At 41.6% G+C, this 24,945-nt stretch overlaps 1 protein-coding gene across 12 annotated transcripts in view; it reads left to right on the forward strand.

Moving 5' to 3' along the window:
• MACF1 (microtubule actin crosslinking factor 1) overlaps window positions 1–24,945 on the forward strand; it is a 392,086-nt gene that overhangs the window by 20,065 nt on the left and 347,076 nt on the right. The window contains exon 1 of one of the 12 annotated variants that reach the window (XM_074217601.1): window positions 5,590–5,698. The exons of 10 other annotated variants lie outside the window; for them this stretch is intronic. In XM_074217601.1, coding sequence (XP_074073702.1) covers window positions 5,605–5,698 — 94 coding nt within the window. In that variant the 5' untranslated portion in view covers window positions 5,590–5,604. Of the gene's footprint in view, window positions 1–5,589; window positions 5,699–13,894; window positions 23,584–24,945 lie in introns of those variants that run through there. One more of the 12 variants, XM_074217606.1, reaches the window with a different exon arrangement.

A 24,945-nucleotide genomic window follows, 5' to 3' on the forward strand; every position in this document is an offset into this window, starting at 1 on the left:
AAGTGAGTTGGATTCGAGTGTGGGGGATGCTGTGCAAAGTCACCAGCTTTCTTTCTCCTACAGAGTCATCCGGGTCCAGTGGCCGGATATGAATCAAGGATGACTGGAGATGGCCCTGGATATAGTGGGAGACCTTGGCCTTTTTAAAGTTAAGATCTTGTTCAGGTCTCAGTTTGATTGAGGCAATACCCATTCAGTGATTAAGGCCAGGTAAGAAATGAGGTAGAGAATGTAATTTGTAATTGTTTCCCTTTTGGCTAGGAAACCCTAAGGATTTTCCTTTCCTAGATTGATTTTTTTCCCCCTAGGTCAAAGCGACTGTGGAAAAAGTTAAAAGCAAGGGCATGGCACTGGGCAAAGAATAGGAAATAGTAATCAGTTCTAGTTTGACTGAAAGCTAGAGGAGTGTGAGAGGTTAAGGCTAGAAAAGTAGTAGATCAGATGTCTCAAATCATAGAGGGGTTTGAATACCAGGCTTTTAGATTTACAACTGGAAGAGAACCTAAAACTGACTTTTGCTTCCTCATTTTAGAGATAAGGCTATTGTGGTTCATAGAGGTTCCTTGATTTGCTCAAGGTCACTCACACAAGCAGAAAGTTACAGAGCTAGGATTTTAACCCAGATACTCTGATTCTAAATCCTATAATTTTTTTAAACTATTCCATACTGCCTCTTTAAAAAAAATTAAGAGGGGTGGCTGAGTGGTGCAGTGGATAGAGCACTGGCCCTGGAGTCAGGAGTCCCCAGTTCAAATCCAGCCTCAGACACTTAATAATTACCTAGCTGTGTGGCCTTGGGCAAGCCAAGGCCTAACTCTATTTGCCTAGCAAAAACCTAAAAAACAAAACATAAAAAAAATTAAGGGTTGGTATAATAATGTAATATCTAATCTACTTTCTATGGGGATTATGGCCTTACAAGGCCAAGCTGGTCCCAAGCTCAGATATTGCTTGGATAGATGTTCAAGAGTTCCCATTTCATTTGCTTTTCTTCCCCTATTGAGGGGGTTAAAAAAACCAAACCCCCAAACCACAAGCATTTAATTAAAAAGAACTTGATTCTTTCCCCATGTCTTACCTCTTTTCCTCCACTAGGTGCCCTTCAAACTATGTTTCTCTTTTTCCCATCCATCTCTTTGAGACTGTCTGGCGCTGGTATGGCCTTCCTATCCAGAGAGGGAGGAAGAGAGAAAATCACAGACCAAAAAGAGAATGTCTCAAATCGTTTCCTGGTGGTGGGGTCTGGCCCCAAGTCAAGGGCATTTCCTGAAAAATTTCAAAAGAGTCCATTCTCTTATTTCTTCCCTTCCCAACCTTCTTTTTCCTTCCCCTTCAACCACCCTGCTCCTCCAACTCTTAAGTGATTTTTCTCAGTTTAAAAAAGGGAACATCAGCAAAACATTTGAACTCTGCTTTCCTTCCCAATCACCAAAGCAACACATAGATTTCCCAGCCTCTCAGGAGCCTCTAAGAACTAAGACATCTGGGGCTGAGGGAAGCCCTCAGTGCATTTTCTAAATCAGATTCCTTTCTCTTTTGTCACCTTTCAAAGGTTAATTTTGCTGGTGATCTCTCCTTCAGAGGGGATTTTATCTGGCAACTCTTACATCAGTGCCCACTTCTGCCATGTGGCACCCTCTTTGAGTGACTTGGGCACAAAGTTGGTTGAGAGGCTTCAGCCAAATATTTGACTCAGGAAGTGTGATGGCGAAGGTGGTGATGTTGGGGTGTTTAGAAGAGTCTCTTTTCCCTAATAATTAACATTTTTGAAAATAGAGAAGCTAGTGTGTTCATGTCTGTGGGGTTGGGGGTGGAATTGTATAGATGTTGTAGTCTTCCACTTCTTGACTCCACTGGTATGCCAAGCCTTTAGATGCACAAAAATGACTCAGCAGTAACACATACCGTCAAGATTCCCAGAGATATCATTCCTATTTCCATCACTGTTTACAAGAAGAGCATTCAAGCTGCTTTGAACCTGGCATTTCCTAGTAAAATGGTGAGGGTTCTCTTCTTGCCATTGCTTCTTTTCCCATTATTATCCCCATTCATGAAGTTCTATGAACCCAATTTATTTGAGGTCATTAATAACTATGGCATCAGCTAATGAAGTATTACATTTGCATCATACTGCCTACTTTTCAAAGTAGATTATTTCCTGAAGTGCATAGGGTAGATTATAGCTATCCCCATTTTACAGATGAAAAAACTTAACCTTCAAGAGAGGGAATTGACTTACCCAAGGTTATATGGCCAATAAGTGGGAGAACAGGGAGTAAAAGGACTGTGTTTTATTGTGGAAAAAACTATGGGTTATGGAGTCAGAAGAGTAATTTATTGTCTCAGTTTTCTTATCTGAACAATGAAGAGATTGGCCTGAATGGATTTTCAGGTCTTTTTCAGTTCTAGATTTATAAACTTAGATCAACATTTATTCCATTGGCACCATCCTGCTTGTCTTACATGCTATTGTTTAAATTGGTAGAACATATGCATTTGCTAAAACTCTTTCTCACTCATCATATTTTCCCTTTCCTCACTCTGGTGCCTCATTATGTGGCGCCACTCTTTAACATTGCATGAAATCTGGGCCTGGTTAGCAAAAACATGCTAGAACAAGGTGAAGGATAACTACTCCACCCTGCTGGTGAGGATGCTATGTGTAAGAAACACTAGCCTGCACCTGTCTCTAAAAAAGCACTTTTAGAGAGGCAACATGGAGCCTTGGAAAGAACTGGAGAACTACTTAAGAGAGACTTGGGTTCAAATCTTGTCTCAAACACTTAATAGTTCTGTGAAGTGCTTCATCTCTCACTCAACTGGGGGGCTTCCAAATTTGCATAGTGCTGGTCTCATCTGTGGATTTTACTTCTGCAAGGTTGTTATGAGGATTGACTGATACATAAGGGCAAGTACTTGGCTCATGTTTAAGTACTCTTTAAATATCAGCTGTTGGGGCAGCTAGGTGGTGCAGTGGATAGAGTACCAGTCCTGGAGTCAGGAGTACCTGAGTTCAAATCTGGCCTCAGACACTTAATAATTACCTAGCTGTGTGGCCTTGGGCAAGCCACTTAACCCCATTGCCTTAAATAAATAAAGTTTAAAAACCCCCATAAATATCAGCTGTTAATCCTTGTGGAGGTTCTGTAGTTTTATTGACAGGGGTTCCCTTCAATGATGCTGATTGCAACCAATCCATCTATGTCTATCCTATGTGACTTTTCTATATTCTCCCATACATTAGCCTTATTGGGGTTCACTTCTCTTGACACTGTGAGATGCCACTGGAGTCAACAGGCTGGACACTGAGTATCCCTAACTCTTAGGATGTTACCAGTTCACCTTTATTCCTTTGATGTTTCACTATAATGAAATTATTAAAGCATTTTTGTTGTTTTGCTCCAAATTTTGTTGAAAGCAATGACCCAGAAGTTGCCATTAGTTGAATCAAAAACATAATCCTTGCCCCTGGGGGTGGAGCAGAACCTACTTTGACTTTCAGGCTCAGAAACTGGAAGAGAAGACTGGACGGGAAGTTAGACTACTCAGTGTCCCATTAATGGGTTATGCCATTCTTGCCAATGTACTGCACCATGAGATTAGCAGGTTCTGCACTCTTTAACCACAACCACTGAAGTGAAAGTCAGGTTAAAAGCATTCAAACCATGAGACTGGGGAGAACTAGCCACAGAACAGGGCAGCCATGGGTAAAAAGCCTACTTGTTTCTTAGAATTTCTATTGAACAGCTCTTATTCGTAACTTACTGCTTAATTTAAAAAAAAAAGAAAAGAAAAAAGAAAAAGCTGTAATTTAAAAATGAAACAACTAATAGGAAAATCAGCTGCTATGTTGGGAGGATCCACCCCAGAGTGCCCTATCCCTAAACAAATCCTCTGGTTTTTAGTTTGTTTGTTGAGCTATTTTTCTTTTTCTTTTCTGCTGACCTTTCATCCTCTGGTAACCAAGGAATAAGATGTCTTCCTTCTCTTATAAATCTCCTTCAATGCTGTACTGGTCTCCACAGCCTCTTTCTTTGTTCTATGCAATTGGAGTTGAGTTCTCAGGTTCCTGCATTTCTCCATCCCCATTCAGCTTCTGTTCAGATTGCTGTCACATTTTAGCAGTTCTGTTGGGGTTTTTCACCTCCAGATTTATGTCTTCCCTCTTTTGTGCCTCATTCCCATTGCCCTGTCCATAGATTCATTAGTCCAGTCAAAATTCTGGTTTTATTCTTTACTTCTCATTTGTTTGAGACTCTGGTTCCCCATTCTTGGTCCTATACAGGTTTTTAACCCCAGCTCCTGGTTCTTTCTCCAGTAACTAATCTTTCTAGAAATCCTTTGTCTTTAAAACCCGCTCTGTTCAGAGTTTATTCTTTATTCTGGCTCCAGCTTTGCTGGTACCTTAGTTCTGAAAGTCCTTGCCCTTATCTTGACCTCATAGTGTCCACTGGTCTGGGCTTTTCCCTGAATTGTGTGACTTCCTTTCTTTCTTTTTTTTCTTCCTTGTCCTAAGGCTGCATAGGCCCAACCTGGTTCTCTCCTCCATTCTTACTTCTTTATTCCTGTGGGGACACTTCTGTTCTTTTTATGACTGGCTGGTTCCACCGTTTCCCTTATTGGTTCTAGATTCCAGTTTTGAATTTTTTTTCTTTGGAGTCCCTATCCTTCTCCTTTCCATGATTGTGACTTTGTCCCAAAGATTCTTTCAGGTTGACCTTGATGTTTTTGAATTTTGAATCCTCCTCCTTTAGGGCTGGGCTCCCCCTGTCTCCTCAACCTGGTCCCCCATTCTGTCTTCAGCTTTGAGCTAAATTCCTCTCTGTTCCCAGTTAGAATGCCCCCCTCATTAGGGGCGGCTAGGTGGTGCAGTGGATAGAGCACCGGAGGACCTGGGTTCAAATGTGAACTCAGATACTTAATCATTGCCTAGTTGTGTCCTTGGCCAAGCCATTTAACTCCGTTTGCTTTGCAAAAAAACTAAAAAAAAACTTAAAAAAGAATGTTCCCTCATGGTGAAGCGGAGGTCCGTGCCCTCTGCCCTTTGGGATGCTGGTGTCCCCCATCTCCTCCGCCCCGCCTGGGTCTGGGGTCCCCTGTGTGTGTGGGGGGGGGGCAGGAGCGAGCGCCTCGCGCCGCCGCCAGGGGGCCGGGCCGAGCCGGGGGCGGGGCTCCCGCGGGCTCCGGGCTGGGGGCGGGGCCGGGGGCGTGGCTCCCGCGGGCTCCGGGACCGGCCCGGGCTGGGGCTGGGGGCGGGGCCGGGGGCGGGGCCGGGGGCGGGGCCGGCCCGGGCGGCTCCTGACAGGAGGAGCCGCCGCCGCCGCCGCCGCCGCCTGTGCCTCGGAGGAGCCGGGCTTCGGGCGGCGGAGGGAGGAGGAGCCGAGCCGGAGCCGAGCCGGAGCCGAGCCGAGCCGGAGCCCGCCGGAGCCCGCGCGAGCCCGCCGGAGCCGGAGCCCCCCGGAGCCCCCCGGAGCCCCCGCAGCGAGCGCGGAGCCGCGAGGCCGGCCCGGGAGGAGGCCCCCGCCCCGCCCCCGGAGACGCTACAAAGAGCGGCCGGGCCGGGGCCACCGGAGCGTCCGAGCCCCGCCGGGCCGGGGCGCAGCCATGGCCGCCTACGTGCCGGGCCAGCAGCCGGCCACCCGCAGCCAGGAGAAGGAGTTCGTGCAGGCGTACGAGGATGTGCTGGAGCGCTACAAAGGTACCGGCCCGCCCGGCCCGCCGGCCCGGCCGCCCCTCCCCCTGCCCGGCAGCCTGCCCGCGGGGCATCATGGGGTTAAGGCCTGGCGGCCCGGCCCCGCGCCGGGCCCGGGAGGGGGCGCAGGCCCCCCGGGGAGGCGCGGGGGGCAGGAGAAGGGGGCCCCTGGGGTGTCCCGGCCTCCCTCGGGTCACCTGGGCCCCGCCGGCCCGGCCGCACCGCCGGCTTAGGCTGTGAGCCATTTGGGATGATGAGGGGCTGAGGGGCGGCCCAAGCGGTGCGGCGGCTGGAGCACCGGCCCTGGGGTTCAAATGCGGCCTCGGACCTTAATCATTACCTAGCTGTGTGGCCTTGGCCGAGTCACTCAGCCCCGCTGCCTTGCAAAAAACATGATGATGATGGCATGGATTCTCTGAAGTGTGTGTGTGTGTGTTTGTGTACTCGTAAGATGGGCCCATTTTTCAGGATTTAGGATTAGAATTTAAACCTGCTATGGAAACACACTCAGTACCGCATAATGCTTTTACTGTATTTACACTGACCGATCGGGTTTGGCACATTTTACCTCTTGTTTCCGAAAGTCAGGGTTTGGGGACCACTATTCCAGTAGATAGTGAACTATAGCTTTTTTCCTTTTTCCCTCTCTTTTATCCCCTCCCAACTCTGTTATCTGGACCTGAACTTCCAGGATGATTGGGAACTACTGAGGAGGAGGAGAAATTGGATAAGAAGTTTCATCAGATTCTGGTCACTATTCTTTCTCCCCTTCTAGCTTTGCTAAAGCCTTTTCAAAAGCCCATTTTTTTCCTTTTTTGCTTTCCCAGAAGCTCATAAAGGGAATAGGGAATGGAGAGTATAAACTACCTTTGGTTTCTTTGGGGCTTTGCAAAAGAAATGTCTGTGGCATCTGCTAGTCTCAGTGAGTGTATGCTTTTGGTGGTGAGTTCTTGTGGGGGGGGGGAGGGAAGCCCGATTATGTGTCTGAGTGCTCATGTGCTTTTCTTTTGCAGAGAGAAAGACTTGTATTTGAGCCCAGATTTCAATCCCAAGAGGCTCTCTTGCTGAGCAGTTCTGCAAGTTAACAACTAACCTAAGCCCAAGGTGGATAAGGAGAAAGTTTTTATGGGCCAAAGTCACCGTGCATTTTAGTTCTTGTACACACATGTAACCTTCAGATTATAGCTAGGGAAATATAAACATGGCATACTTGTGCTTGAGGGAAGTATCTTGTTGCTTTCCACAGCCTGAGATTCTTCTGAACAGTCCAAGAAGGCAGCATTTTTCTCTTATATTTTTCCCAACTTGGACCAGCATGACTCATTCTAATTTTCTTTTCTTTGATAGTTCTGGGTAGGATACCTTAGCTTTTTCACATTTGTTTATGGTACTTACCCAATATAGAAGAAGTTTTACATTGTCTTTTTTCTCTGGTAATATTTAGGAAAGAGAATAATGAAGAGTTTATTGAAATGAGCCTCATGGAGTTGCTTGGCAAAATGCTAACATCCCCACTGTCATCCCCCTCCATCCTCCCTATACCAGTTCCAACCCAATCTGGGCCAACTTGTATAAGCCCTCAAGGTTTCCCTACCTTCATCAAGTTTTCTCTCAGTCTCCCATGGTCAGCCTTCTAAGAAATATGGAACACTCCAGAATACAAAGAAAACAAGTTGTTTTTAACTTCTAGCACTCTTCTTCTAAAACGGTGGTGGAAGTTCAGGGAAGATTTTGAGTTGTGACAATTTTAAACCATATTAACACCCCCCCCCCAAAATGTGAAGAATATTTCAGGGCCTCATATCCTCATGAAATCCCTTTTTGAAGAGGTTTCCAATAGAAAGAAGTTTTCCCCCCAAGCAAATGACTTGTCAGTTCTTGAGACCCAGAGTTCTGAAGAACAAGGTCCTGAGATGAATTTAGCTCAGAAAGATGGTCAGTTCTTGTTTGAGGACTGGTTCTGTTTCAGGAGCTCCCTCTTGTTTTCTGCCCTGTGAGCTGTGTCACTCAATTTGGCTTCCCTTCTGAAGTACTTTGATCAAGTGGACAGGAAGGAATTTGAGTTCCTTTCCAGACCTCTTGTTTTCTTAAGGGTAGGAAAGGGTTGAAAAGGTTTAGCCCAAGTAAATTGACTTGAGCGCTGCTGCTCTGCAGTCTGCTGGGATAGTTGCAGAGGCCTTCCTCTACTGCATTACTGTGACTGGAAAGTCCACCTGGCCTGCATCAGGGGCCCTTTGTTAGTTTGTTTTGTAGAATTCCTGCTTTTCCAGACTTGAGAGAATTTCCCTTGCATTTTAAGGAGTAAATTGTGTGCCTGGGCAGAAATGTGTGCTGAAAGCTGTCGGGTGACTCAGGAGGAGGAGGAAGGTGTTTTGTATAGATAATGTCAGGAACTAGTTTTGGAGAAAGATGGGAAACTGATATTGAAAAAGCTGGGGTTCCACCCTCTTGAGATAATCACCAAAATGCTTCCATTTCTTTCTGTGCTGCTACTGAATTTAGAGTTCCCAAGCACCAAGTTCTGCCACTATTGACCTCTCTTAAGTTCCAGCTTCATCATCTGTCAAATCAAGGCATTGTCTTAGCTCTCTAAGGCCCTTCCCAGTTTTGACATTCTCCTACTCCAGAATTGGAGTGAGATCTGAGTTTGGGTCTCAACTATCATTATATTTACTAGCTCAGGGACTTTGAGTATCCCTCTCTGGGGGGATTTTCTTATCTTTAAAATGGGGATAACAGCATGTGAACTACTTTGGTCCTAAGGTTGTGAGCAAAGTGCTATATAAAGTGTCACTATTATAATTACCTGCTTTAGGCTTGGTATGAGAAAAGTCTTGAAATTATGGAGTGCTTAATAAAAAGTGACCTGTTACTTTAAACTCATTTAGCTTGCCTGTTTATAGATGTAAAGTGTGCAGAAAAAGGAGTTGTTTCCCAGAGGGGCCAAGATGAGAAGGCTGCTTATAAGTGATACATTTACTTCGTTTACAACTCAGACTCTGCTGGGAGCGGAATGGTGCTCCTTGCAACTAACCATATTGGGAATGGTTGTCAAGCCTGGATCTGCTAGAACTGTGCTTGGCAACCATTTTCCTACACACCAGTAGTGAGCATGGCGAAGGCAAGGTTAGGTAACTCAGCATGGATATGGCAGATTTTTTGCACTGCTGTCCAGTTTCCTATCTTGTAGACTTTCTCCCTGGCAGTCAACAGGTTAACAGAGACTTTTGTCCCTGGTGACCCTTTGAATTGTAGAGCAGCATTAACGGGTATACTACAGCCTACTTCTTACCTAACATGGAGACCGATGTTGGGCCTACACTGGCACAGTTTCAGATGGGACTTTTTTAGAAGGGTGATTGAGAACAGTTTTGGTCTAGAGTAGGTAGTCAAGCAGGACGCAGTTTAATTCAGCCTGAAGCAAACCATTTCTCTATTCAGACTAGATAAAACCTTGAAAACTGAAAGCTAGGTTTAGTGAGAGTGAAGGGAGAGTTATGTCATCTTCCTCATTGCCAGTAGGAAATCTGGTGATAATGGAGTTCTAGGGCTAATTTGGTGTAGTGAGGATTATAAAGTTAGGTCTGATCCCTGCTTGCTCTAGAAAGTATCTTATAGAACTGCAATCAGGAAGGAGTGAAGGAACTGTGTTTCATCTGAAATAATATTGTCCACTTAAAGCCAATAGAGGCTAAGTGCATACTCTGTTCAAAACACTATTCTCGTGACCTTCCATATAGGGCTGTTGCGAGTAAAGTGCTTTGTAAAATATAAACTACTATATAAAAGAGAGTGACTTTTTAAATATGTACAAAACTTTACCCTTTTCAAAGCACTTTCACAATCATTTCATCCTTTATGGATCTCCATGCCTTTGCATATGTTTTCCACTATTGCTCTCCTTTCTCATCTCTCTCTTGAACCCCTTTTTCCTACTAGGGCTACCTCAAGGACCCCTTCCTTGAACATCATCCACCAGTGTCTAACCCATGCCAGGCCCTCTGCTAAGAGCTGGGAATACAAAAAAAAAGCAGGAACCATGGTTTCTGCCCACTCCAACTCCCTTTCCAATGGCCTTTTTTCCTGATTCACTTAGTTGTTAGCGCCCTCCCCTGAAAGGACTTTGTATTTATTTTGTATTATCTGTGCACCCATTGTTCCCCTCAATAGACTTATCAACTGCTTGAGAACCCAAACTAGTTTGAGTTTTGTTTTTATATCTTCAGCATTTTGCATATATCCTCCAGAATCAGAGTTTCAGAGTTGGAAGAGACTTTAGTGGTTAATCTAGTTTGACTCATACCTGAAATAAATGTCCAGTTACATACACATACCTGCTAAAATCTAAATAAAGTCTTTTACCCAGAAGCGCTCCAGTGAAAATGAAGTCATTACCTCCAGAGGGCACCTCAGTTCCCTTTTGAATGGCACTAACTGTTTGGAAGTTTGTTTGTTTTGACATCAAGCCTAGGATTTTGTCTCTTTGTAACTTTGGTCTATTTTCTGTTGTGCTGTATATGAACACAAAAGGGTGCTGTAGCACCCTGCACTGTGACAGAACATTTTCAATTCCTGATACTGCCTTCTTGGATCAAACAGGAATTCTAATCTGCTTCCATGTGACAACCCCTAATTGGACATAGACATTTAATCAGCAAGCATTTAATAAATGTCTTAACATGTATTGGATCCTGGAGTTATAAAGATCAAAATGAATCTCTTCTTGTCTTCAAGGGATGGACATTCTGATGTAAGATGAGATGTATCTAAATAGTTATACCATATATACAGTGATAAGCAGACCTTGGCAGTTAGGGGAAGGTGATACTTGAGGCTGAGTCTAGAAGGAAACCAAAGATTTCAGAAGGTTGAGGTGGGGTGGGGGAAGACCTTCTAGGCATGAGGGACAAGTCCTAGAAATGAGAAATAGAGTATTGGATGTGAGCAATAGCATGAAGGTCAATTTAAGAAGACCATAGAAATATGAAAAGGGCATTAATGAGAAATATGGTTAGAAAGAATTGGGCAAGGTTTTGGGAAGAGCTTTAAATGTCCCAAAGAGGAATTTCTATCTTATCCTAGTTGTACTAAGAAGTCACTGAAGTTTGTTTTGGAGGATCGGGAAAGGGTAATATGGCAGACCAGTACTTTAGGAAAATCACTTTTTGTGAAGGATAGATTGGGATGGAAAAGAATTCAAGCCAGGGAGACCAATAAAAAGGCAAAAAATACAAAACCTGACCTCCTGTCTGGCCCAGAGATGATGAGTCTGAACCAGAGTGACAGCTATGAGAGTGAAGGGAACATTTTATAAGAGATGTTATAGAAATAAAAATTATATATATATATATATATATATATATATATATATATATATATATATACAAGTTACAAGAGTTGGCAGCTGATTGGAATATGAGCTGAACAAGCAAGGAATCAAGAATGCTTAAAACTGGTGACTGGAAGGATGGCAGTGCCCTTTATAGAAATAGGAAAGAGTAGAAAAAGTATGGACATATGATATGAAATGTCCTATAAGGAGCTGGTGATGTAGGACTTCAGCATTCATAAATGTTTATTTAATTGAATTGTTGCTTACAATGCCTGTTGAAGTAGTCAGGGCTAGTATCCCTGTTTGACACTTGGAGAAACTGAGACTTAGAGAGATGATATTATTCATCTTGTGTGGTATACAACTAGTTCATGACAGCCAGGTCTCTAGTCTTTAGGTCAGTTGTATTCTTGACAACATTATGATGATAATAATATTAATAGCTGACACTTCAAAGTTTGCAAAGCACCTGAAATATGTGAGCTTATTTGAAATCTAGAGATAAATTGGTTGATTTCTTAGTGGGTTGGGGTCTGGTCTACACTCTGGATAAAAGTAATTTTTTTTCCTTTTTTCCTTTTTTAGTTTTTTTTTTTTTGCAAGGCAATGGGGTTAAGCGACTTGCCCAAGGTCACACAACTAAGTAGTTATTAAGTGTCTGAGTCCGGATTTGAACTCAGGTCCTTCTGACTCCAGGGCTGTTGCTCTATCCAGCCTAGCTGCCCCTGATAAAAGTAATTTTTTAAATCTTTGAAGAGCAGTGTAGAAGAAACAACCTGTTAGCTTAGTTTTTGAACTATGGAGGTTGGGAGTTTGGTATGTTTACCTTATGCATAGATGAAAAGTAATCTCTTGGCTTCAGTGCATCCTCAGTTGTGAAGCTTCTCTTAAAAATGAGATGGATCCTAGAACTAGAGTTCATGGCTTCTAGACAGAACCATAGGGTAATTACTGCTTCTGGGCATGTACTCTATTAATGAACTATACAGAAAGAATCAAATCAGGCTACTGGGAAAATTAAGTGCTTTGGATAGCTAAATGTTGCTAAAATAATAAAATTTGTGTGTGTAGTAACTATTGCAAATGTGAATTCCTGCTTTGTTGTCTCCTGCTTATTTGATAATACTATAATGTGATTCAAGGAAATGCATCAGCAATGTATCAAGCCACATTATTATAGACATTTCAGGGCTTATCCTAGTTCCAAACATTTTTCCCTGGGAAAAAATACTGGTATGGCTGGTAAGGACAACATCCTGAAGTCAGAAATCATAAACTAAAAATCACATTTCTTAAACAAACCTGTAGGATATTCTACAAATACAGTTATTTCAGGCCATGTTAAAGACATGTGGTTAGATAGATAAAGTATTTTAGGTACTAAATGTGAAAGGGTAAAAATAGAATGTGACATTTCCCCTTTAATTCTGTGAATATTTTTGGGAAAGAGTTGCACCCCAATAACATTAAGAACTCTGTAATGTCAGCAACTTTTTTTTCTTTTTAAAAGCAAGGCAATGGGATTAAATGACTTGCCCAAGGTCACACTAACTCCATCGGTTCCTCATATCCCAAGTTTAAAAAACAAAACTCTCTTTGACATTCAAAGTCCTTTATAACTTATTCCCTTCCTCCATCTTTCCCAGTCTTTACATCTTACACCCCCTCTCCTACTCTCCTATCTAGTGACATTGATTTCTTTGTATTCCATAAACCAGATGCTGCTTGAAACGCCAAGCATTTTTTCTGTCAGTCCCCCATTTTCTCCTTCCTTGTCTCCATCTACTCCCTTTCTTGTCCTCCTTCAAGTTCCAACTAAAAATCCCACCTTCTACTGGGAGCTTTTCCCAATCCCTTTTTTTTGTTTGTTTGTTTTTTTGCAAGGCAAACAGGGTTAAGTGGCTTGGCCAAGGCCACACAGCTAGGTAATTATTAAGTGTCTGAGACCGGATTTGAACTCAGGTACTCCTGACTCCAGGGCCTGTGCTTTATCTACTATGCCACCTAGCAGCCCACCCCAATCCCTTTTAATTCCAGAACCTTCCCTTTGTTAATTACTTCAACTTTATCCTGTATGTGGCATGGTTGTACATATTTGTTTGCTTATTTGCTTCTTTGTCATATTGTATGATCTTTGAAGTCAGGGACCATCTTTTTCTTTAATTGTATCCCTATAGCTTGGCACTGGACCTGGTGCATAGAAGGAGCTTATTGACACTCCAGTTGGTTTGAATCACTTATTCCTTTAATAAAACTTCTGCCCTCGCCAGCTGATTGGAAACCCTAGAGTATGGGGAACCTCTGGAGTTGGTTGAGTCAGGGGAAGTGACATAGCAAGACTCATACATAAGAAAAATCTCTATGGAAGCTGAATGTAAGCAAGACTGGAATGGAGAAGACACTTCTGTCAAGCAGGCTATTGCAATAATCTAGGTAGTATGAGGTGAGAAGGGTCTGCAGCCTGGCATTACCAGTGTTAGAAGAGAGAAGGGACATATTCAAGCGATATTGCAAAGGTAGAATCGACAAGGTTTGGCAACTGATTGGATCTTGGGAGTAAGAGAGTAAGGACTCAAGCATAATGCCTAAGTTTTGAGTCTGAAGGATTGAGAGAGGATGGTGGTGCTCTAAATAAATAATAGACAATTTTGGAATGGGGGAAGAAAAAGTTCAGTTTCAGATAGGAATAAATGTATTAATGCACTCTAGAGTTCTCAGAGGGCAGTCTGAAAAGAGGAAACCATCCTGATGGATCTTCCAAGCTAAAGACCTCATAAGAAACTCCTTAAAGTGGGGTGGCTAGGTGGTACAGTGAATAGAGCACTGGCCCAGGAGTCAGGAGGACCTGAGTTCAAATTTGGCCTCCGACACTTAACAGTTACCTAGCTGTGTGGCCTTGGGCAAGCCACTTAACCCCACTGCCTTGCAAAAAAAAAAAAAGAACTCCTTAAAGAAAGAAAAGTTCTTGACATCATAGAGTTTTTTGATTATAGGGTACAACTCTCTGCTTAGCATTTGAGACCTAGTCTTAAACATCTACTTATCAGTTCTAGTCCTTCCCTCAGCTTTTGAGGTTCCAGCCATCCATTCAGCTTCTCTCCCCCCCCCCAACTTTCATAGGTTCTTCTCCATGTTCCATTACAGTATGTAATTATGCCTTTACTAGAACCCTGGGATGCCATTTTCCCATCTCCATTCTTCAAAGAGCAGCTTAAATTCCAGTTCCTCCATGAACTGGACTCCAGACTGGAGTCATTTCTCACCCGAAAGACATTAATCCCCCCACCCCTTTCAGATTCAATAGTACTTGAAGAGTGAACTCAGTATTAACCAAGTACCTTTTTTTTATTATTCTCTTATAATTTCATATGCTTGTAGTTTTATTTCCCTAAAAAAGCATTTCAAGACTTTGAGGACAGAGATTGTGTATTTTTTTTTTAGGTTTTTGCAAGGCAAATAGGGTTAAGTGGCTTGCCCAAGTCCACACAGCTAGATAATTATTAAGTGTCTGAGACTGGATTTGAACCCAGGTACTCCTGACTCCAGGGCCAGTGCTTTATCCACTGCGCCACCTAGCCGCCTCTGTGTATTCTTTTCAACCTGCACCTGGGTGATTAGTAAATACTTTTCTGTTGGTTGGAACTTTTCTCTAAGAAGGGAAATGGTATAAAAACTGTTTAGATAATATTCCTGTTAGTTTTTCATGCTGAAAATAAGGAAGGTGACTGAGTATACAAGGGAGAAAAGCATCTACCTTTATGAACTGCATGCCTTTTGAGCATATTTTGACCATCTATCAGTGGGTGGGCACAGTGTAATATTATCCTCATTAAGCAAAGGAATTTTGAAGAAGTGAGGGAAATAGATTAGCCATGAAGAATGATGTGCCCCAAAGCAGAGGAAATATACAAGAACACAAGAACAGTAAGCAGTTTAGTTTGGATGAAGAAGGGCAATTGGTAGAAAACCTTGAAAGTCAGACTAAGAAATTTGGATTCAGTATGATGAATAACTGGGAACTACAGTGGAATCCTGATTGAGGAAATAATATGATAAAAATTGTCATTGGGAAAGATTAATAGTTGTATATGGTGCATTGGGGTTTTTTTTTTTTTTAGTTTTTTGCAAGGCATTGGGGTTAAGTGGCTTGTTCAAGGCCATACAGCTAGGCAATTAAGTGTCTGAGGCCGGATTTGAACTCAGGTACTCCTGACTCCAGGGCCAGTGCTCTATCCACTGCTCCACCTAGCCGCCCCCAGTAGGGTGCATTGTTGAGGGAAGATTCAGAAGGCAGAGAAACTAAGAAGCTGCTTATTTCTTCCTTCTTTTCTTTTTATGTTTCTCCTGAGTTTAACAATTCAGAAGTACCAGGTTTGTATTGATTCTGCTTTCTTATTTCTGTGTTATTGCCTTTGTAGATCTTGCTGAAAGTGTTGCATGGCAAAAGCTACATGAATCATAAATCATGAGTCTCAGTCCTTCACTAGGATTTGTCACCATTCTATTTCTGGTTCTTTCTCCCCAGTATTCCCCACCTGTGGCCCCTAAGAGCTCACACATTCTTTCTTCCGGAGTGGTTGTTGCCTGTGGAGGCATAGCATAATCCCAGAGAAGGAGACTCAGTAAGCTGTTAAAGTTTGATTAAAGTGGTGGTTTTTTCATAGATAGGAAGAAGCAGCTCTGAGAGACATTCTTACAGGTGTAAAGTTACATGAAATATCAATCGTTCCTCTAAGTTCATCTACAATATCCCCAACAAATTGTCATCCAGATTCTACCTGAAGGCCTTTAATGATGGGAAAACTCTCCTGCCCAAGGCAGCCTATCATTTTTTTTAATATTTATTTTTTTAGGTTTTTAGCAAGGAAATGGGGTTAAGTAACTTGCCCAAGGTCACACAGCTAGGTATTTATTAAATGTCTGAGGCCAGATTTGAACTCCTCCTGACTCCAGGACTGGTGCTCTGTCCACTGTGCCACCTAGCTGCCCCCAGCCTATCACTTTTAGACAAGAACACTACGGTATCTCCCCAAAGTGGTCATTCAGTTGCCATTTGAAGAACTACAAGTGATGAGAAATACTCTGCATCTCAAGGCAGTCTAAAACTTTGAAGTGACTGTGGTTGTTAGGAAATTTTTTTCCTCACAGTGTGCCAGAACCTACTTCTGGAACTTATAACCATTACTGTAATGCCCTTTGAGACTAAGCAAAATAGATATTCATAGCCTCATACCTTTTCATGGCATCCCTTCAGATTCTTGAAGATAACTATCATTGACCCCTTTCTCCATAGTCCTTCTCTTCTCCAGGCTTAAGAGCCCCAGTTCCTTTTACTTGTACTTCTATGATGATAGTTTGAATACTTCATTATACTGGTTTCATTCCTAAGATATTTTGCAGCTTGCTATTGTGCCCTTTCTAATATGTGGTGCCCAGAGCCAAATAGAGTACAGAGAGGCATATCACAGTGGTGTATAGTGGGACTTTAACTTCTTTTATTTTAAATACTCTGTTACTTCTAATTTAGTTTAAGATTGAACTTTTTTGCCTAACATTTCCCATTGTTGACTCCATACTGTCTTGTAATCTTTAGAATCCTTTATATGAATTATTGTCTAGTCATGCTTCACCCATATTGTACTTTTGCAGTTGATTTTTTAAATCTATTTATAAGACTTTAAAATTATATACTTATGGATATGATCTCATCAATTTGGGTATGCTGTCTGCCGCTTACAAGCCATCCATGTCTTCTAATCCTTTTGATTTTTGTTCTTGTTCCTCCATGAAGGAGCCATTCAAATTATTTGAGGCATTCTCCTAGATCTTATGATATGTTGTGGATGCTGTTGATACATTCACTTCGTCGTTCTGTTTTCTCTACTACATGACTAGTCCACCTTCTTTTCTAGTTATTCATGTCCTCAAAAAAATCTCTTTGTGTACTTGTGTGCTAGTCATGATATGCTATTTGCCTGTTTACATTTACCATGAGTCTGCCTATTTGTCCTTTGCATAATCCACAGTTTTCATTTGTTTGAGGTAATCATATGTCATCATTCACAGCTATAGGGAATCGTTGGCAGAATATTGGTGTTAATAAAATGGGATTTTGCAGCAGGGGACATCTTTACTTTATTCAAAGCGGTATGTGATTTCCTAAATAAGGTCCATCCCACTCTCCTATTTATTGTTGTAATCTCTTGAAATTATTTTTCTAAAATCTTGATTCTTGAATCCAGTGATTTAACTATCTAGCTCAGTTTTTTATCACCTGAAAATTTGATACTCTGTCCTCCTCATCCATACCTTTATCTATGTCACTAATTAAGGTTGTTGAACTGAATAGTCTTAGTGACAATACTGGAAAGACACTCCACTATATCAAAATCAATTCACTAATCAAAATTGATTAGGTGCAGTAATTGAACCATTTTAGAATCCAGCCACATCAACATGAAGTCCATATCTTTCCATCTTGTCCAAAAGAACATGGTGAGAAAATTGAGCAGTATCTTGCAGGAACACACACATTTTATCTGTGGTATTCCCCTAATTTTCCAGTTAGTAATACTGTCAAAAGGAAATACTAATAACAGCAAATATTTATATAGTACTTACTATGTGCCAGACACTTGTGCTAAGTGTTTTAAAATTATCATCTGATTTGATTTTAGAAGATTAGTTACTGTTACAGAGGTAAAAGGGGGCAGCTGGGGGGTGCAGTGGGTAGAGTGCCAGACCTAGAGTCAGGAAGACTTGAGTTCAAATTTAACTTTAGTCACTTAATAGCTGTATGATTCTAGACAAGTCACTGAATCCTTTTTGCCTCAGTTTCCTCATCTGTGAAATGAGCTGGAGAAAGAAATGGCAAACCACTCCCGAGTATCTTTGCTAAAAAACCTCAAATGAACTCTGAAAAGAATGACCAACAATACACAGATGAGAAAACTGAGACTGGTAGGGTCAAGTGATTTTCCAAGGGTCTCACAGCTAGTAAGTGTTTGAGTTTTATTTACTTTAATGTATTGCACCACTATCTCCTGTGACACCTAGCTGCCCTGAAATGAGTTTCATTTGGCATAATTTATTCTTAGAACTTTGCTCTAAGAAAATCACTTCTGGGGCGACTAGGTGGCAGTGGATAAAGTACCGGCCCTGGAGTCAGGAGTACCTGGGGTCAAATGCGGTCTCAGACACTTTATAATTACCTAGCTGTGTGGCCTTGGGCAAGCCACTTAATCCCATTTGCCTTGCAAAAATCTAAAGAAAAAAAAAAAGAAAATCACTTCTTTCTTTTCTGTGCGCTAACAAAACATACCCTTCATAGTAGGATCTGGATTTTTTGTCAGGAATTGGAGTCAAGAACACTTGTTGATAGTAAGAGTCTAAAGTTAAAATCTTAATATTCTCAATATTTCTTCCTCATAACACTGACCAAGACCTTCCTCCCCCTCAGATCAGGAATTTTCATGAATTAAGAGGCATTTTCATATATAGAATTTGGTTCTCAGTTTTTTTTTTTTTTTTATCAAGTAGAGATTTGTCTAGATATTTCTTAGGCTTTTTGTTTTTTTGCAAGGCAATGGGGTTAAGTGGCTTGCCCAAGGCCACACAGCTAGATAATTATTAAGTGTCTGAGGTCGAACTTGAACTCAGGTCCTCCTGACTTCAGGGCCGCTGCTATATCTACTGTGCTACCTAGCTGCCCCTGTCTAGATATTTCTAAACTTCATATTTGCCTTCCTCCCTAAGGTATGCTCTGGAGAGCTCTGGCTATAATAATGCCCACACATACCTCATACTCTGAATAACCTTATATCTGTTTGAAAATAGTACCTGAATATTTCAGTGAAGACCTACCTGATGCTTGTATTGTCTGTATTGCATAATTATCACTTTATTGAGTACATAGTAATTTGATTTTTTTAAATCTCTTTCTTATTTTGTCTTCTCAGTAAAACTTTTAGTTACTTTGGCACAGAGATTGTACCTTAGCTCTCATAGAATGTCAAAGATGGAAGAGCCTTAGAACATAGAATGTCAGTTCTAGAGGGACCATGGAATTTGAGTCAGCAGGGATTACAGGAGAAACAACCTATGTATTAATAAAGGTCTTCTCTACCATATCCTCAACACATACTCTATTCAACCTTTACTTAAGACTTTAAGCGAAGCAGAACTCTCTATCTCCTAAGGCAGCCTATTCTATTTTGAGAGTAATTATAATTATTAGTGACTTGCCCAAGTTCACATAGCTAAGTATTCATTAAGTATATGTCTGAGATTGGATTTGAACTCAGGTCCTCCTGACTCCACAGCTGTGCTTTATCCAATGTACCGCCTAGCTGCCCCACTTTTGCCTTAAATTAAGCCAAATCTCCCTCCTAGAAACTTTCATCCATTGCTCCTAGGTAAGCAGAATAAATCTTATCTCTTCTTGGAATGTGATAGCTCTTCAGAGCCTTGAAGCCAGCACTCATGTTCCTCCTAATTCTTCTCTTCTCCAGGCTAACTATTCTCACTTCTCACTTAGTATGCAGTTGGGACCCTTCATCTCCCTGATATTGCTCTTCATGATGCTCTTCAGTTTATCATTGCCCTTCCTAAAATAAGGCACCAGAACTGTACCTAGTTCTCTGTATATGGTCTGACCAAGGCAGAGGAACCATTCTTAAGCCTAAGATCATTTTAGTCTTCTTGGCTAATGTATCAAACTGTTGTGATTAGAATTGAAGAGTTGAAAATGCTCTTAAAACATATATTTAGATCTGAAGGAATCTTAGAAATCACTAATCTAGACATTTTATTTTACTAATGAGGAAACTGAGGCACAGAGTGGTTAAGTGATTTGATCTACCTTACATAGGAAGAGCATTTTACTACCCTTCATAACGCCCAATAAAGTAGTGAGTCTGGCAGATAATTGTTCACCTCGTTTGACTTAGAAATGATATGATCTTGTGGCCTTTCTTACCTGTGGTCTTTAACCCCCATCCAAGTATGAAATATAGAGAATGTAGGCTTTATTGGTTTAACCAGTAAAGGATCTTTATTGGTCAAACCCTAGGGAGTGGAGGTATCTGACCTCTGGGTGGACTTGGCATGGCTGTGGTCATGCTTGGGAAAGTCTATAGAACATGTCACTTAGGAAAGTTGCTGGTTTAGGAGAGGCCATTCTTTGGATTGAAGGATTGAGTGGGCTACATTTTTTGGCAAGACTAGACAAAACTTCTATTGTGGAAGATGCAGCCACCTCCTTGCTTGTTTTGGCTCTTGGACAGTGAGTGTAGTGGAGTTGTTTTTCTGATTCTTTGCCTTACCTCAACACGTTCAATATAATCACACCTTTCAGAAAGTGGTAATGTCCTTTGTCTATCTGACCTTTACACTTAGAAATAGTACTTATTGCACTTTCCATTGCTAGATGCTTGTTGGGTTCTTTTTCTGTTCCAGAGGATATTGCAGACAGTTTTGGGCCTAATTCAGAGGAAGAGCTGGAGCTTATGGTAGCTTTTTGCCTATTTCTGGACCTTTCCTCTTAGTGTGGGTTGTCTTCTGCTCCCTTTTTTATAGGTTCTGGCTCCAGACTGAATGAACTTGACATGAGTCACCCCAGGGAGTGGAAGGTGTGTCACCACTAATTTGGGGAATCTTTGATCTTACTTCATTCTCTGATTTAAGAGATGGAGGTGTTTGGAATTGACTTGTCTTCTGGAATTTCATCCCCCTTTTCTCCTGATTTTCTAAGAGGGTTGTGTATCCTACCTCTAAGGCAGTAGTTGATTTTTGTTAGGAATTTAATGCTATTCAACATATGTCTATTGAGCACCTGCTACATGTTGGGTGCTTGAGAGGTGAAGCTTTAACAAGGATTTTGGTTTCAAACATCTGACAATCTTACAGAGAGGAAAGATAGCCTAACCTGGTGCAGTGGGATAAGCACTCTTAGTCCCTATTTGGAGTCAGGTGATACTTTTGTTCAATTGCTAGTTCCCACATTTACTAGCAGTGTAATCATGGGCAAGTCACATCCTCTCTGAGCCTGTTTTCCTTTTCTATAAAATGTAGTACCTGCCCACCAGACCTTTGTTGTGAGAATCAAATGAGAAATGTCTGTAAGATAATAGGTAAATCTTAGTTACTATGATTATTTTTAAACCATGGGAGGCAGCATGGTACAGTGGAAAGAGCATTGACTCTCTAGAGTCAGAGAGTTGGATTCTCATTCTGGGTTCAGTATTTACTATCTTTGTGATCTTGACTAGGTCACCAAACTTTCCTGGGCTTTAGTTACTTTGGCTGTAAAATGAGAGGTCAGACTAGATGGTTGCTGACATCCCTTCGGGGTCTAGATCTATGATTACTATAATCCTACAATCTAAGAAAAAATGAACTAAATGTAAAGAAAGTGGTCCAGACAAATCACTGAGAGAAATTTTCAAGAAGAGAGAGAGAGATCACATTTTGATCTGTGATGAAGCAAAAATCATTAAGTTGATGGGGGGGGGAGAGGTGGCACCTGAGGAAGAAGGAACTTCAACATCTGAGAAAAGGGACATCTATTCATTTTAGGAATGGATGAAGTGAACAAAGTCAAGGAGACAAGGTGGGGCAGAATAAAGCAGAGTATATGAAAGGGAGTTGGCCTTGAATTCCAGGGTTGGAAGCTTACATTTTGGTAATCCATAAAAACCTATTGACAGTTTTTGAGTAGAGGTGTCACATAATCATAGTCATAGGTACATAGAAGAAATTACTTGGGTGGTAGCATGGAGAACTCCTGGGTGACAGCAACTTGAGCACCATGACTATCACTGTCATTCTCCTGTTCAGCAAAAAGCTTTTACTAAGAGCTGCTTTGAATGTGGCATTATATAAAACGAGTTTATGAATATGGCTTTTGCCCTGTGGGAGTTTAACAGCATGATGTAGATGGGAAGTAAAGTTTTATAGGACACTGAACTAGCCTTGAAGGGATGGACAAACAGTAGCTTGATTCTACAATGTGATCCTGTCATGGCAATGCCATTTTCCCAGAGGGAAATACATCTGGAAGAGAAATTCAGTTCATATATGATCTGGGTTTGATTCCTGACTCACCAACTAAGTAGCTGTGTATTCTTGTGTAAGGCACTTCCTCTCTGTCTTAGTGACGTATCTGTAATATGGGAGAGGAGGAGAGCAGCAGGGAGGGGCAAGCTCTGAATTTTCTATTTGTATTTCTGGTGCTTTGTACAATGTAGGCCATGTGGTAATAAATGCCATTTCATTCTTTCAGTCATACATTTATTCATTTACATTTATGATCTTGTTCTTTGCTGTGACCCAGATACTGCCCAGACTTTGTGAACACTGGGTGTGCTTCTCTTTGAACCTGCTGTGATCTCTTCCCATTGCTGTGTTAGCTTCCCTTGTACCAGGGTCAGGCCCCTGGCAGGGCCCTCTCTAGTGACCTGTGCCATGAGCTGCAGTCTCCAGTTTCCAGGAGGGAGAGCACCTGGAAAGCTCTGGTCCTCTGAGGGTGATTATCTCTGTAACATGAGGAAACTCATCCCAGATCTGTTGCAAACACTCGTGCACACAAACACCACTCACCAATTGAATAGGAATCAGGCTAGCCAGAGCATAGGGTCAGTGTTGGGATTAAAGGAGGTGGCCTGCTCTAAACAAAGATTAGGAGTTAGAGATGTGGAAAATGTGTCCTGGCCTTTCTTGGCCAGGAACTCCTGCTTAGCAGATTCCCTATATGGTTAACAGACCAAACCCCATTAGCTTTTGGGGTTATATTTAAATGTTTTGTGATCTTTGGATGAAATAGAAGATTCTGACACTTTTAAAAACCATTTTTCATTATTAACTATGAATAATAGCAGTAACCAAATAGGAAGAGAATAGGAACTTTATTAGGAGGAATGAGACTGTCAGAGGTAGGAATCTTGAATTAGAGGACCTTCAGAGATCTCATTTCACTTCATTTTACACCTGGGGAAACCAAGTTATAGAGTTGAGGATTTACATGTCTTAAGTTAAATGGCCCAAGAGAATAAGAATTCAGATTTAGAGTCTTTCCTACTCTAGCCAAACTTTGTGGATCTCTTTTGAGAGGAACTGGGGGGGGGGGGAAGTGAAGGAGAAATGTCTCAGGTTTGTTCTTCTCTCCCCCCTTTCTCATTTCCTCTTTCTTCCTGCTCTAGATGGTGTTTGGGGGTCAGGTCTGGAGTGGCCATGCCAAAGTACAAGGTCACTGTATAGGATAGTATTCCCTTGCTGGCTTCAGCACAAGTTTCTGTATTAGCCAGAGCAAGCAGGTATGGGGGCAGGGCAAGAATGTTGTGTTAAAGTAGCTGATGGAGGCAGAAAAGATTATTTGTTGCTGTCAACAGCTTCCCTTTTGGCTGGAATTGACTTGATGCCCTGCAGTCAACTCCGCTTTAGACCTGTGTCTGCATGCAGATCTGCACTCCACTTCTACAGCCTTGAATTTATTTATCTTTCTGCAGGATCACAGCTATTCCATCTCTGACATTTAATAGGACAGAGTTCCCTTTGCAAACAGGTATGTGACACTGAATGGGCTTGAATGTCATTGGGGTTTCAGAGAAGAGAAAGCTAAGGAAGGCTGTGATTACTGTCTTCAATTATATAAAAGACCCTAGATGAACACAGGCACAAAAGGTTGTATAGTGACTTCTCTTGTACTGTTTTTTTGTCAGGTGCATATGTCTTCTCTTACCAGTGGTATGGAAGCTTCTTGAGGACACTCAATCAACATTTATTAAGCATCTGCTATCTGTTAGACACTACATAGTTTCTAGGTCTTTTAAAGATAAAAATGAAGCAGTACCTACCCTCGAAGAGCTGATGTGCTATTGGTGGATATCATGTGTCTTTACCTTTCAGTGTTCCCAATAGATTTTTTTTTTTATTTTTAGGTTTTTTTGCAAGGCAAATGGGGTTAAGTGACTTGCCCAAGGCCACACAGCTAGGTAATTGTTAAGTGTCTGAGACCAGATTTGAACCCAGGTGCTCCTGACTCCAAAGCTGGTGCTTTATCCACTATGCCACCTAGCCGCCCCTTCCCAATAGATTTATGCATGTATTAGGTGCTTAGTAAATATTTATTGTTGGAATGACCAGTCAGAAACTGACCAGTACTTTTGCTGATCTCATATATCCAACAATATGGTTATAATATCAATGATTAGTGGGCATTGTATATTTATGTTTATGTCGTATCCTCTCTGGGAGAGTGTAGGCATTCCAAGGGCAGGGACTATGTTTTAATGACCATACATCTTTTTCAGTGCCTAGCCTGGTGCTTTGTACCTTCCATAGTCTCTTGCATCCATATTTTCTTTGCATTTACACATCTACTACTGCAGTTCAAACCCTAATCATCTCCTACTAGGACTGTGACAGAAACCTTCAGATTGGCCTGTCTGCTTTCAGAATCTTCTCTCTCCAGTTTCCCCCTCTACAAAGCTGCCAAATTAATATTCCTAAAACCCTGATCCATATCACACTTTTAACTTCCTAGTACCTCTAGCATAAAATAAACTTAGACTGGCATTTCGTCCCCTCCACAATCTACCTCTCAAACTTCTGTTTTAGAGTAGGTCTAGTCAGTCATCCATTCATTTGTCTAGAAATAGGGCAGACAGTCTCATCAGGTCCTTCTTAGGTTTGTGATAAAATATTCTGAAGACAAGGTTAGTGTTTCCTCTAGTGTAAGGACATTTACACTAAGAACTTTGTCATTAAATTGGAGTCTTTCTTTTGTTTGGGGATTTCTCTAATCTTTATTCCTCCTTTAAAGATGTATTATGAAACCCAGGATATGAACATCTCACAAAGGATCTGCCAATATCTCTTGTCACACATACAACATCAGAGGTAAGGTGGAGGTTGGGATTTCTTA

The sequence above is a fragment of the Macrotis lagotis genome, chromosome 1 (genome assembly GCF_037893015.1).
Source record: "Macrotis lagotis isolate mMagLag1 chromosome 1, bilby.v1.9.chrom.fasta, whole genome shotgun sequence".
Classification (NCBI taxonomy): domain Eukaryota; kingdom Metazoa; phylum Chordata; class Mammalia; order Peramelemorphia; family Peramelidae; genus Macrotis; species Macrotis lagotis.